Genomic DNA, 15,604 nt, shown 5'->3' with positions numbered 1-15,604 from the left:
CTAAACATTCATAAACTAAATTGAACTTGTAGTTTCAAATTTAGTGTCTTTGAAACATGAAGTTTTCTTATAACAAATACACCCATGAAAACCCGACGTTTTCATGAAAACCATGTCTTAGAACTCGAATGTTCTAACTTTGATGCTTATGGATGATTCATTCCTATAGCACCAATCACAATCTTCTTCCCTCTAATTTAGTGGATTGTTGAACCGTCACAATTTCGATTTTCCTGATTTGCACGTTTCTAATAGAAACCATTTTACGTGGGGTACTAGACGTGAATCTCCACTTGACTATCAAGAAGCTGAGAAACCATTGAAGCCAACAATGGCAAGGAAGAGCTGAATAAGCCTTCGCCATGATCTTCATTCGAAGACTTATTCCGGAAGCATTACAAACGAAAATACCTCCCGAACAAGGATTCCATGGCTCTTTGGCTCACTCCTATGGACTGTCTAATCATGAAAGACATTTCCTGAAGCACACCATGATTACGTCCATGAATGAGTACAATTCTGAAGTTTCTAATTCCAATCGAATTTTGACTGGATAATACTTTTTCTCGTCCTTCCATGTTTCTAACTTGCTCCTGAAGCAACAATGTAGAAAGCGAAAGTTTACCAAATTCTCGGACTTGATTACTATCACAAACATGACAGAAAGGTATAGACACAACTTCGACTGGAGTCTACCGAATGGTATAGACTTAGTTCAGCTGAAGTCTACCAAATGGTTTAACCCATTTCGGTCAAAGCCTACCGAATGGTGGTGCCCTGTTTTGGTAGGGATGCACCGAAGGGTATGCTCTGCTTTGGCAGAGGTGCACCGAATCCACCTTAGTAACCTTGGTTTACTTTATGAACATTTTTCTATGTTCTTGGATTCACTTTTGGTGTTTGTTTTTCGTTATGGATAATCTTATTGATATTGTCCTCAAATACGAGTTAATTGAATCATTTTTCTTGTATACATGTGACCTAATTCCATTAAACATGTGGTTAGGTAGGAATGTGGGAAAGTTAGTTGTTTGGATAAATGCGATACTAAGCACATGAACTTTACACCTAAATCACATCTTTAGCAACGACTTCAGGTCTATCCAACCTGATTAAGAACATTGGCACGCTTCTCGTTGTATGAATGATACTGAATTACCAAGTTAGAGACTTTATATTCTCCCTGTTTTGGAAGAATGCCTTTGAGTTTTAAAGGATAATCAAGATGACAATGATCATGATTGAAACCACTGAAGAAAATAGAGTGGAATATCTTTGCACCACCTCCAAAAATAAGCCTGAAGCTTTGCTTTGGGGTCAATGAACTATCTCCGAACTAGAAACATGCCACATGTGCCCAGTCTGGAGCCGGATGATTGAGTAGTTTACTTACTTTGGCACGACTTTTTGGGACAAGGTCGAACAATGATGCCACAACGCATCTCTTTACCCGAAGCAAGGACCTTGTGCCTACAAGCACACTTTGCCAAGCTTGCTCATTAGGGAAATTGATTTTCTAAATCATCCCTTGCAAAGATACGACATCACACCAGTGGATTCAAAGGGAATATATGTGGACTAATCCAACCAAAATGCAAACCATATAAATACTTATGGTTTTCATTGATAAATCGACAAACTGGTCACATGTTTGTCCACACACATTACTGCTAAACCTTATAGCCGATCTTAAGGGTACACCACCCTACTTAGCCTTTAAAGTCCGGGAGACTAGATAATGCCGGAGAGTTTATATCGACGGTTTTCAATAAAGTATTGCATGTCTTTTGGGTTTATAATTGAACATCGAATTCCCATGTTCGCTCCAAATAGCCTCGCATAGTGATCATAAAACGCAATTTAAATGATCGTCCGGACCTTGGTGAACGTACCAAGTTTTTGGTTTTTGCCTAGGGTTATGCAATCTTGTACGCAATTATGTTGGTCCACCTTGAGGCCCATTGCCACCCAACCATTTTGACGTTACAGTTGGTTACTAGGTACGAGCCTGACGTTTTTTGTATTTACGCATTTGGTTGTGCATTCCATGTGCTATGTTGCACCGTCACAACGTACCATCATGGGTTTTCAAAGAATGATGTGAATCTTTGTCAATTATGATTCTCCTTCACACTAGTTCTCTTAGAGCCCTTGCATGCGATCTTTTTACCACTCATTTGCGGGTTATCACTTTAATGAGATAATCATCCTGCCGTTAGGGGGAGATAAAAGCGTCAACGTTTTTTGTAGAACATCGCGAATTTGCATGGATGTTGCCCACTATGTCTCATCTCTCGATCCCCATACCGCACAAGTGTGATAAGCAAGTGCGATGAATTCTAGTTTTCATAATGTTGCTCTAGACTCATTCCTCTAATTTAGCTAAAGTGACGAGATCATATACCAGCTGCAAATATGCCTGCAAGGATAAATGTCGAGTCAACATCCTGTAGGGTGTGTCGACCCTGTTGGACGGTCTGGTACATCGACGGATAGCCAATCAATTTGTCTTGGCCTAGAGCATGACATATCATTTGGTTCATAAGATTCACTTCCCTAGAAGAGGAAGGTCACGACATAAAAAAAATGAATCTATACTTGATCGCTGTCTCAAATCATTTGCATCTCATAAGATTAATTCAGATTACTCCCGAGACTTGAAGTTCTTGGTCCAATATACTAGTTTGGATGAGTTAATGGAATTGAAATGAGATTACCATCGATGATGTTTTCACTTACATGGTAGTTATCGACATAAATGAAAAACGACGATATTGAACCGTGTTCCGTTGATTAAGTGACAACGTAGAGCTGATTGGGTAACCGAAATTACAATCTAAGTCAAATTCCTTACCAAAGTGTATTTGGACCTATCATTCCTACACTGCCCAAGGTAACCCTGCTGTATTACATATGGGAAAGGAAGTGTAATAAGATGAATGAAATAATGCGATATGATCCACGCCTTACGGCGCAAGTTTTATCTCAAACGCCTTGTGATTGATAGCAACATTATGAAATGTGGTTAGTCTTTTCTCCATGGGGATATAGATACAGAGATTGACATGTAAGTTCTTGAAGAATTACATGGACTGGTTCAAATAGTTCCAAACCATGGAACACCCTTTTAACTTGTTTGAGGTGTTCACTTATAGATTAAAGCAATCCGACGGATGTGGTATACCCGTCTAAGTGATTATTTGATCAGTCAGGGATATGAATAAATGCCCTTGTGTGTTAAACTATGAATTCTTATTCTGAATTGTTAGAGTTACAGTTTATGTCGTTGACACGAATCTCACTAAGACTCTAGAAGAGCTTGAGAAAACTGCCTCACACCTGAAGATGGAATTTGAGATGAAAGATCTTAGGAAACTCGTTTATGCCTTGACTTGAAGTTGAAGCATTGTTCTGACAGTACTCTAGTCTACCAGTCGAACTATACCTCGAAGGTGTTACCTTTGAGTATACCTATGATTTTCCATACGCTATATGCAAATGAAACCCTTGAAGAGGTTATGGAATCCAAAATTCCATATCTAAGTTCAACTTTGCGCTTCGTTGTACTTAACTCATTGTATTAGACATGACATCTCCTTCGCTGTTAATCTATTGGTAAAGATGCATCACCGCGCCTACTCCCAACCACTGAATTGGTATTAAATACATACCCTGAAGGTACTATGAATTTGGGTAATTCCCAACGCATCTCGAGCGGATTCGACCCCTTAATCCTCGGAATGATTCTTGCCTTGTTTGTTATGCTAATGCTAGTTACTTATTAAACCTGCACAAGGCAAATCCCCGAATGGCTATGTCTTTACCGTTAGGGATATCGCAATATCTTGGAGGTCCACGATATGAACTTAGTTGTGAAATCTTCGAATCATTCCAAGACTCACCTCACTTCACTACGCCACACATGAAACATGGTTAGGAGTTCTTGTTAAGTATATTCAAAGTATTTGTTATGTTTTTATCCATTGTTGAGTCCTAACGACGATCCATGAAGATTATGTCGCATATATCAACACGACCAAGACATGATAGATCAACGAAGTCAACGCCAAGACATATGGCATCTACATTACGTCAACAAAGCATTAGGAGATTGAAGTCATGCAAGCAGATCCCATACAACCTAAACGACCTTTACACGAAGTCACTTCCGAAGTCAACCTTCCAGAAACTTGTCTGAGGAATTGGTATGCCTAACTATTTGTATGTAATGCTTGTAGTTCTCATTTGAAAGTTCTGTCAAACTCAGGGGGAGTATCCAGAAGTATACTCACTTGATCTTAATGTACTCTTTTTCCTTACGATTAGGAGCATTTTTTCCAATGGGTTTTTGCTACCTAACTAGGTTTTAATGAGGCACCCATCCTTGGCTGATGATACCCTTGTGAGCCCTTTTACTTAAGTCCGAAAGGCTATAGTTTTGACTTAATGCAACTGAAGGAAGATTTGTGAAAAACATGTTCATTTAAGCAACATCAATAGCATGCAATTAACAATTAAAGGCGGAATCATGCTTGTATGCACTTAAAAACAAAACATTTACCCATGAAATTCAAAGCCTAGTAGATAGGTGAACCAAGACTCAACTCAAAACAAAGTGAGTTGAGAAATCAATACCTTTGTAGATTCCTCTTTGCATAAGCAAAGGCTAATCACCCAAAGAGAGGGCCTTCATTCCTTGCATCTTAGATCCATGGATTTGGATGGATGAAAAGGTTTCTCCAAAGTTCCCAAAATTGAGAACCTCTAATGATTCATCACCAAGGCATAATGAAGAAGAAATGAGTGACCTTGGAGGAGTTTGATTGCTAGATGATCCCTCCAAGGTGGCCGAAATTTTAGAGAGAAATGAGAGCTTGTGTTCTCATCCTTTCCCCAAAAATAACCCTTAGTAAAATTTAGGCTATAAAGTCCTTTATATAGTCCCTTCAAATAAGTGACCTAATGGACCAAAAGCCCTATTCTTTTACACATGGCCGGCCTATAGGTTTATTGGGCTTTCAAGCCCTTTGTTTATTCAAGTTGTCATACAACTTGAGTTAATGGGCTTGACATTCAAATCCCATTGGGCCTTGCGGCCCAAAACTAACCCGAGGTCTTTAACGAACTTATTCGTTTGATTAATTAGCATATTAATTAATCCTAGCCTTAGATAAATAATTAAACCATTTAATTATTCTTACTCATCTCCGTTGTTTCTTCAAACTCTACCTTACTCGGTGAACGATCCATTAGGTTCCTTTTAGCGAGGCAGTGGGCGATTAAAACTCTTTCTAATCGATTGTGAATTGAAACTTAATTTCAATTCTCCCGTTAGTGATAATACACTTTTAGGGCTTCCACAAACCATGGTTGACGCCTAGCAGCATGTCATGGTTACCCAAGCTAATCAGAAGAGGTGGAGAACCTATTCAGTTTTAGGATTACAAATGCAATACGGTCTTTCTCTAATACAATACTCTTGACCACATTGTTTGGTTTGATAGTTTATTCATGTCTACTATCCAATGTGAGTCTTGTGCTTATATGATTACCTTGAATGTGATTTGGAACACATTCCTAAATCTCATTCATACTTTGGCCAAAGATTCTTAATCATATCATAAAGTATTCTCCCTCAAACAGTTTGAAGGTTAAAGATCCCTTGTTGCGCATTCACTTGCCTCCATGGCTAAGTGGCTTAACCCCAACGATGCCATGGACACCCTCCTGATGGAGTGACTTTGACATAATCAAAGATTAAGGACCTAACCACAAGACAACTGTGATGCCTCAGGTCAAAAGACTAATTTGCATTATCCCAACCATGAGTTCTCATGTGACATGAATATGAGAACTTTTCGTTGATCGTGTTCAGTGAACTCATTCTCTATTGAGCACCTACGTACTTGTCTTGATGTCACACACACCAATGACTCGAGACTAGTCACTCTCCCTGAGAGAAGACATAGCACGTACTGATCTTAACGGACTGTCAATGCCCAATTGACAATCCTATGATCAGGAACGTTTAGGATGTGTCAACGAAAGAATGGTCTCATGAATCTAACTTCTTTAGATCGCATTCTTCCAATCATATATTCCTTGGACTTATCGTTTAAGCATATAACATTTATATGAGACGGCTCAAACAATAATGTTTGCCCTTAATATTAAACTAGATTAGCTTAACATGTGAAATGTCCATAAAGTATCATCATATGATTGGTTTTAGGGCACATTTCCAACAGCAACTTCTCACTTTTCTCCTTAGTCTATGGGTTTTTCTCCACCTTGGGTTTTACCATAGCAAGGTTTTGTGAGTTTTACCTTTTATGCATTCTTCCGTTGATCTGAGACTCGCATTTGCTCATTATGCCGATGACTTCATCAACTGTACTTACTTCATTGCTGAAGACCTAATGTGCTATTTGTTTGAGTATTTACACACTCAAGGGGGGAGTGTTGCAATCCTATTAGATTATGAAAGTGATTGTGTAAATCCTGTCATATCTAGGATATCTTTATGGGATTCTACCATATCTCATAAATTATATATTATCCTATTACAGTTGTAATCCAATAAGGGTAAGGAATTAACATTTCCTACTACTATAAATAAAGGCACAATGAGATAGAATATAGCACACCTCCCAATTACGCATCTCTTTCTTTCTCTCTACTATTGCCGCAGCCCCTCTCTGGCCTCCATAATTGTTCAGTAAATTATGCCTACATCATATTTCATATTTTTTTTTTTTCAATTAAGGTGGGGTATAAACTTATATGTATAAGAATTAATTAGAATTATAATTAAACTATTTGAAACATACAAAATTAACACACTCTATAATGATAGTGAACAATATCATTGTATGTGGGTTGTCCCGTATCTATTTGAAAGTGTTATGTCAGCAAGTGTATTAATATTGTGATCTAATTGTCCCAATAGCATCACCCATTAAAATTATTTTATGTTTTATTATTTAGTCATAAACTTTGAGACTTCTCCTTTATTTTTTGTGGATTGCAATTTAGTAAATTTAAGGTTATTTTTGTTGGGAATTGTTATTGACACTCCAAAAATCTCATTCTACACTCTAAACTTTCTATATTTGGAAAGAAAAATACACTTGTAAGAAGTGTAGAATGAGATATTTGGAGTGCCAATAATACTTCCCATTTTTTTAATCAATCCCTTCTTACTATCACCTTGTTAAAGATCAACACTAGTCCATTAAGCTCAGTTGATTTAAAGAAACTAAATTGTTCTAGTTCAAACATGCATGAGATTCTTCTAAAAAATTCATGCATAAGATTTTACTAGAATTGTCTAGCATGCAAAGTCGGTTGGCTAGCCTAGAATTATCTAAGCTAAAGTAGTTTGTAGAATATACTAGAAGCTAGCTAATATGTGGCTATTATGCAAGCCTAGGTCGGTGATGGTGCTGTGCATGATCAATGCACTAGAATGTTCTAGCAATGTTCAATGTTGGCAAGTATGGCCTATAAATATTGGTGTGGTTTTATAAGCAAATATGGCTTATAAATATGAGTGTGAGTGCTTTAGAGTGTGTCTGTAGAAAGTGAGAGGTGTCATAACTTTTAAAGTGTGTTTTTGAGTTGTGTGTTATAATATTTTGTGTGAGTTAATACAAGTAATTTGTTTACTTGTTTTGTCTCTCTAACATTTATGTTAGAGTTATGTACTCTAATTTTCCTCAACACACCTTGCGTGAAATCTAGTGCTTTCCCCAGTATATTGAAATCTCATGTGTGACACGTTTGAACAATTCCTCATGTATTTTTCTTGTATGTGACGAATTTTGGGTGTCTCATAAAATTTGGTCACTTATTTCATATATCTTGTAGTTGTAGTGAGTACAGATTAAGAAGTACACTATAAGTAGAAATTAAGCAACTTGTTTTTTTCTGGAAAAACATAATATATCTTACACGTACATTGCCTCTAAATCAGGATATTCGAGAACTGGAAAGAAAAAAATAGCCGGCCGCCGCCGAGTTTGGATCGAGCTGGATTTGACCATCAATCTCAATTAGCAAAAAAAATAGATGACCCTTAATTTAGTCTTTACCTGCTGTCAATTAGCTAAAAAAAGATGACCCCTTAGTTTAGTCTTTAAAAAAAGATGACCCTTAATTTAGTCTTTACCTGCTGTCAATTAGCAAAAAAAAGATGACCCTTAATTTAGTCTTTACCTGCTGTCATGATCTATGAAACTAGCGACAGAAGATTCTGAGGATGACGAGTTAGCTAGTGACAGAAGTTTAGAGGACATGAAAACATAGATAGTTGCATCAAGACATGAACAAAATATATAGTTACACTAAGCCTTGAAAGTACTGGACAGTCCCATTTAAGCCATATACACCTCTGAAGAAAGGTAAAGAACTGATGAGTTATACAAGTTTCTCAAAAGTTCATAAGCTATTGTTTGTTTATGAGAGATGTGCTCATAATTTATTTCAACAAAAGTGGAGACTAAGCGTCACTAAACGAAATATAGTCGTTGGTAGGTATGTAATATCACAGTTTTTATAGCTTCTGCAAGTTGTTCAAGTTGATCATGACATGGGTTTGGTTGAAATCAAACCCTTGTATGTTTCTTCTAATTTGTGGTGCTTCGGTTATAGATATGGGTACTATGGTCAAGAGGCTTTCCACGGCTTCTGGAGAGTCACGTTGTTTGACTTGAAATAAGCCTGTCGTGAAGCCAACATGTGAGACAGTCTGATGGATACGTCTTGATCTTAAGTGGCTATCTGAAAATGGCGAGGCCATGCAACTGGATTGCAACCTAAAATAGCAATTTTGACCAACATGCATGCATCTTCAGTAAATTATTGTCCTTTTGATTGCACTATCATCTCTAAGTAGGGTCATTTAGGTTTGAACCTTATGCCATATATGGGGATGGGATGTGATTGATTGATAAATTCTGCTTGCATCTCTATCTTTTATATATCTCTTTGTTACTTAATTTGCCTCCACATTTGAGAAGTTATCCACTTATAATGTCCCTCTCAGCCTTCAAGTTAACGTGAGGTTTATTTACATAAAGATGAGATTATTTTATTACGAAAAATTATTCGTATTCTAAAAAAGTTAGGGTAATGATAGGGAGAATAAATTTTGTAGACTAAATTTGCAAACTAAATTATGTGTCATAAATAAGAAATAAGCACATTAATCAATGGTTAAGGAATAATCGAATCATCAACTTTCATGTCATTTAGTTTACAAAATTTAGTCTCCCTAGCGTTACCCAAAAAGATTATATGCACTTCTCTTGTCCTTCATGTGTAATTTGTATCGTAAAATGTTTATGTTTATAAGAGTGACTACACGATGAATTTTTTGTTGCGTTAGTAACAACTTGCAATTTTTACTTTAAAGATAACACACAATAGTTCGTGTTTATGCCCAAATTTCTTATTACACTATTATAGAATGTCACGCATGAACGTGATTGCATTACAAAATCATCGTTCAGATTAATAAGTAACGATACACACTATGTTCAAGGGTACATTAGAGTCTCACCCAAAGCCAATTGATAATAGATAGGAAAACTCAAGCAAACACAAATTATTACATTAAGTGTTTTAATAGTATCATATATTAAAAATATGTGTTTTAAAAGTATCATTAGTCCGTTAGAATATCCACTCAAAACCAATTGATAATTAATAAGTAGAAAAACTCAGCCAAGCATCGTTGACTATATACACTTCAACATCATTTTAAAGGTTTTAGCATTTAAATTAAAGGAAAACTAATGAAAAGAGCTTGAAAACTTTGAGTTTTAATGATAAGGACAAAATAAAGGGTAAAGTGAATAGTATCAGGATTGATTTTTTAGTGTAAAAATGTGGTTTTTCGTTAAAGTGAACAGTACCTTGGGCTTTTCGTTAAAACTCCCTTAAATTAACCCCAATTGACAATTAACAAAGAAGTTAGAATATATGTCACATATTATGCCATAAGCCTTTAATCAAATTTATATTATAGTGACTTTACATGTCTTTATAAAGAGTTGGGCTACTTGTCATATTACCAATTAGTTTTATGGTGTAACTTCAACTTCCTTTATGATATCAAAGAAATTTGTCTCGCGTGTGAAGCTTAATAACCACATGTGCTTTGTGTCACCCGATTTGTGTTGTTTACGTGTTAAGCTTGAAACATGTGATGAGTGTATTGAGAATAAATAAATCACACATTGATAGGAGGAAAGACATTGCATGTGCTTCATAAAGCTTATGAACATGCATGATTACCCGTTATCGATCAATGTCACAAGAAGTTTGATAATGTATACCAAAAATTAGATGAGTAAATTCACATTTAGACCAAATTAAATGAATAGTTCAGCCGAAAAATCATAAATAAATCTTCCTATTGTATACGTTTTATCGATGTGATTCTGTCGTTTGGAGGGTTACAAACTCTTCCCCACTTCTCTTTATATTATGTTTTTTGGTGGTTGGAACTTTATCCCCGGGCCTTTTGTGATACACCAACATCATGATTAGGGTTTTAAGCGGAAACAGTTATTTGTATTACGACTTACGTTGCGAATTCAATGTTTTAATGTCTGAGTCTGCGGGCATGCATGAAATTTGGTGAGCCGTCACGCCACGACACTGTTTTGACCCACCAGGGCCACCACAACCCACCCAGTCCCCACCTTGATTTCTATATTTTTGTTTTGCGGGTAGTGGTCTGTTCTTGGCTACATCATTGATTTGTAGGACATGCACTCCTCGAGTGAGGGTGGAGATAACAACTTATATGATACATGTATACCGCTATAATGACGTCTTGTATCAGTAAAATTAGGATGTATACACAAAAATTTATATGGATAGGGAATTTACTCATGTATACCGCTATATGTTAATTTTTATTACATTCACATGAGACGTTCCTATGACAATGTACTCATGTCATATAAGTCATTTTGTGTCATAGAGGGCATTTGTGTTGTGAGAAAGAATATATATGGACAGGGAAGGAGAGGATTTAAAACTTAGAAAACATAGTGGTGTGTGGTTATTTGTGTAGTGTAAAATTAGGAGATGCATAGAAATGATTATCGACTGGATTTAGTAAGGACGCTGCAAACATTTTTTTTTTCTTTTCAAGAACAATACTTGGCTACTCAAAGATGAATAGAAACTCATACTCAAAATTTCTCAATATTGTTTGTGGTCAATTTATAAAATTTCATATTTATAATCAAAACCGTTTATATTATAAATCACCCTATAAAGATTGCCTCTATAAAAAATCAATTAAACCTAAGGCCGTTTAGTCATCAAACTGTTTAAAAACAAATGAACGGTACTGGTAAAAGTATTACCAACCATCTATGAATTTGCTATAATAGATTGGCAAAACGACCATAGTTTTAATTTATTTTTTGCAGAGATGATCTTTACAGTATGATTCATAATATGAACGATTATGATCATAAACATAAAACTTTATGATTAAAATACTAAAAATTTTAAGTAAGAGTTCTTACTTTTTTTTTTTTTTTTTTTTGAAGTGCAATAGACTTAAACATCTTAGAAATGGAGGCCCAAGACGTCAGGTCGAATAGGGACTGTCCTAGATGAGAGAGAACAAGAAAGGGAGGGAGAGAAAGGGGAGATGTAGATGAGATGGATGTTTGCTTAGGTGTTTAACCGTGTTTGGTTACAAGAGTAGTTGTTATTTTGATGTGGCACTTGGTGAGTGGTCGAGGGGTACACTTCTGCATGCCTTAACCTTGTGCGGCACGTGTCCGTGCAGACCCCAAACACGAAAAAGACTACAAACCCACCTCCCTTAATCTGTCATGCTAATCCTACCCCAATTTAGCCCCATCCTCCTCTAGCAGACTAGCACCAATCTCAATCCGGTTTTCCTACCCAAAAACTTATCCAATAGGAGAGCCTGCGTTGGTGATATCAAAGTCACGGGGGAGGGTGGGGGAGGTAGCGAGTTGTTGCTCTGGTGACACGTGGTATACCGGCTTGTATTATGGATAAACTATAAATTTTCTCCAAATTCAAATGAGGAAATATGCTTGAAACCAATTAAATTGGACCGGACCTCACAAGCAAACATGTTCATCATCCGATCCAATTATGTCGGGTTTCAGAAGTCAAGAATCCACTACAATCAGCTAAAAAATACCCGAAATTCGATTCGATTGAATCCACCCAGAACACCCCTCATTTTCTTAGTGCTATAGAATTGAATATATGCATTTAAAAACGAAAAAGAACGCAGAATATATACGCAGGGAAAAGGACGCTAAAGATGATAAGAAAGAGACACTTTCTTGGTGATGAACAATACACTTGCTTACATTTCCATCTTTCATAAAAGCAAAAGCTGTTCCTGCCACATCTAACAAAAACCTAGGTCATGATAATTATATTATAGAAAAACGTCACCAAGTACTTTTTTCACGAAAAACATCTTCTAGTCAATCACAAACTAAACTTCCATCAATACGATATTATCAAGTAGCAGCAACAGCAGATTACTATGGAAATAAAACCAAAACCAAACATCCAAGCTTTATGAATTTTGATTCTTCACTCACAATATACTAGCTGCCAAGCGGTGCCCCTCCTTCCTCCCGAACATTCACCAGCTCATATTCCACTAAAGAGAGATTGTTATCCTCCTTGACTACAAAGTTTGCAGGTTCAGTGACCTGAACACGCCCCCATTTATCAACTGCTAGCCTCATCGACCCCTTGAACATGTCAATCCTTGCATTGCGGACAATTACAGTCGCACCAGGCTTCATCAAGTCAACTGGGTGAACAAAAGCAATAAAAAAACACAGTAAGAGTAAACAATCAATCCACCAATATACATACATCCAGAAACTGTCAAGCTACGCATGCTTGCGTATAATGCCGTCCCTATCGCACGGTAAACTGAACTTGGATAATTGTAAAAAGAAAGGAAATGTTACATCAAGATGCCCAAATGTTCAAGATGACCAAATGCCAGCCTCTAATTGAAGGTATATGAAATGCAAGAGAAGAATTACTCAACTCGAGTCGAGACTAGTTTGCTCAGCTATCTTATTGAGGCCGAACAACATTATGTTAAGGCCTCATAAACTTTAGTGCAAATTCTAAATGCAAGCAATATGTCATATTGCTCATCATCTCTAATCCAAATTTAACTCAATCCATGTCCTAGGATCCAAAATTGCTCATAACCTTTAGGTCTCATATGCTTGGATGATAAGTGAAATTAATTAAGTAATACAAGTAAAAAACACTTATTCAGTATTTTCTACGTTCAGATCCTCTCCAAATTCCACTCTGCCAAACACTTAAAATTTTCTTCAATTCATAATTTTAAAACCCAGTTTATTCTATCTACCTCAAGTCTTTAAACGATGGCACCCAACCAGATTATCCACTATTTCGACAGGAAAAAAAAACCAGATTATCCACTAACAAAAGCGAACTCAATTAATTCACAATGACAAAAGTACTTTACATTACTAAGCCTACAAAGAGCACAACCTAGGCAACAGTTAATTCAATCCCTAAAGAACATCACCAAATCTAGCAAAGTAAATAAACACCGCATAGCATCTGACTTTTCTCCAAGAAAATAGAATTCTATGAACCAATTTACAATTGGCTTAAACAGTCATGTTCTCTTTCTCACCTGGTGATCAGGGATTCATGGTCACACACTGTTGGATTTGATATCATGGGTGGCGATTAAAACACTAAAAGCACATCCATTCAGTCTCCACCCTTGATATCCAATCCAAGGTTGAGTAACCATGGCCAAACAGTGTCTCAGCACATCCTGGTTACCAGGACAACATATCTGTTGGTTTAGATAGTTATTCAAGTATTTTTGCAGAGAAGATAACAAATATACTGCTTTGTCTGAAACTTCAGACATTTTCAAAACCCAAAGAAGAAAATATGGCCAAATCGAATCACAACGGGAATATCATACTAAAATCATTTGCTCTAATTCATTTGAGTTTCTCTTTTTCAGTAACACTAACCATCCTAATGCCCCTTTCTCGTTTGCACCCTATCCATTGTCAACAGTCAATACATATCAACCAATCCATCAATAAAAAAGTTCAAACATCACAGAAATGCACAAAAGCAATCAGCCAAATAAAGTCAATTTCTCAACACCCAAATAAAACAAAACACAAAAATCAACTTTCCCATCCAATCCTCCATCATCCCAGAACCAAACAAACATTTAAAGAAGACCCAATACCTTGATCGTTCCTGGCAGTGAAGAGAATGGTCCCGGTCTCGTCCCCAATCAAGCACTCGGAGATTCGAGTCTGGCGAAGGTGCTGCGACACCGATCGGCCCTTCTGCAGCACGGGGTTGGAGCTCAGAACCTTGGCGACGAGCGTGTGGCCACTGGTCTCCGGCTTGAGCAGCTCGACCTTGGTGAACACGGGCTTTCTGAGGCCAGGCTTGGCATTGCTCTGCTGGGGTTTCTGAGACGATGCCGTTTTGGTGGTCGTCGACATGGCTTTCAAGTCCCCAAACCCTAACCCTAAAATCGAAATTGAAGGGCAAATGGATTTGTATCTGTTTTGTTTTCTCTCTCTCGCTCTCCGACTCTCGCTCCCTTCTCTTAGCGTGGCGTTTAGGTGTGCTTTTATTTAGTGCTATTAACTTTAATTGTGTCGCTTCGTTTTCTACCAGTGATTCGTGACTCCAAAGTAGGGGTGGAAAAAAATACTAAAAATTCCAAACCGAGCCGAAATTTTTTTGAAATCGAACCGAAAAAATTTCAAACCGAAATTTCAAAAATTTCGGTACTCAATCCCAAACCGATTTCGAAATTTCGGTATAAGAATAGATCTCACATTTTCATTTGTTGGGTAATCCCCAATCAAACAAAAAAAAAAAAAATATATATATATATATAATTTAATTTTAAATATATATTTGGAATTGTAACAGCCGTCCGATTTAATCTCAACCGTTGAATCCAAATAAAACCCTCACTCAGTCACTCTCTATCTCGACCTCACCTCTCACCTCACCCTCCTCGTCGATTTTTCTCGATCTCTCTCCTCCTCCTTATTTGCCGTCTTCGAATCCGGCCACACCCACATCACATAAGTGACTCACCTCTCTCTCGACTGACCTATCACCTCTATGATCTTTCTCTCCCTCTCTCTCTTGACTTCTCATCCCTCACCATGGAGCCTGCCTTCTCATCCCTCATTGTGCACCGAATCTCCCCCAAATGAGGTAAATTTTGGAATTAATTGAGGGTGTGAAATTTAATTTAGGGTTTGAATTCTAGATTAGGGTTTGTGAAATTCGTTCATGTTTTGGATTGGATGTTCATGATTCCAGCCCTAATTTAATTTCTATATTTATGTTTACCATTATGTTAGGGTTTATGAAAAAAAAAATTCGACTTAGGAATGAGGCTATTACTGGAATTTGTAAGGTAAAGTTTTATGGGTTTTTACTTTGTTGCTCCAAAATGGTCTTAAGTCTTTGAAACATTTATGTGGGTTTTGTTCAGTTGGTGGGTTGTGAATTTCTTATGGAT

At 36.9% G+C, this 15,604-nt stretch overlaps 1 protein-coding gene across 1 annotated transcript; it reads right to left on the bottom strand.

The window, feature by feature from the left end:
- Positions 1-12,322: 12,322 nt before the first annotated feature.
- Positions 12,323-14,690, bottom strand: LOC137716052 (uncharacterized protein At4g28440-like). The gene is made up of 2 exons (XM_068455445.1): positions 14,297-14,690; positions 12,323-12,838 (listed from the first exon to the last, which is right to left on the bottom strand). The coding sequence occupies exons 1-2, from the start codon at positions 14,559-14,561 to the stop codon at positions 12,627-12,629; spliced, it is 477 nt and encodes a 158-aa protein (XP_068311546.1). The 5' UTR covers positions 14,562-14,690; the 3' UTR covers positions 12,323-12,626.
- Between the last annotated feature and the right edge of the window lie 914 nt (positions 14,691-15,604).

This window comes from Pyrus communis, chromosome 14, assembly GCF_963583255.1.
Source record: "Pyrus communis chromosome 14, drPyrComm1.1, whole genome shotgun sequence".
In the NCBI taxonomy this organism is placed as follows: Eukaryota; Viridiplantae; Streptophyta; class Magnoliopsida; order Rosales; family Rosaceae; genus Pyrus; species Pyrus communis.
The sequence above is the reverse complement of the archived record's forward strand: the minus strand, read 5'-3'. Positions and strand labels throughout refer to the sequence as shown.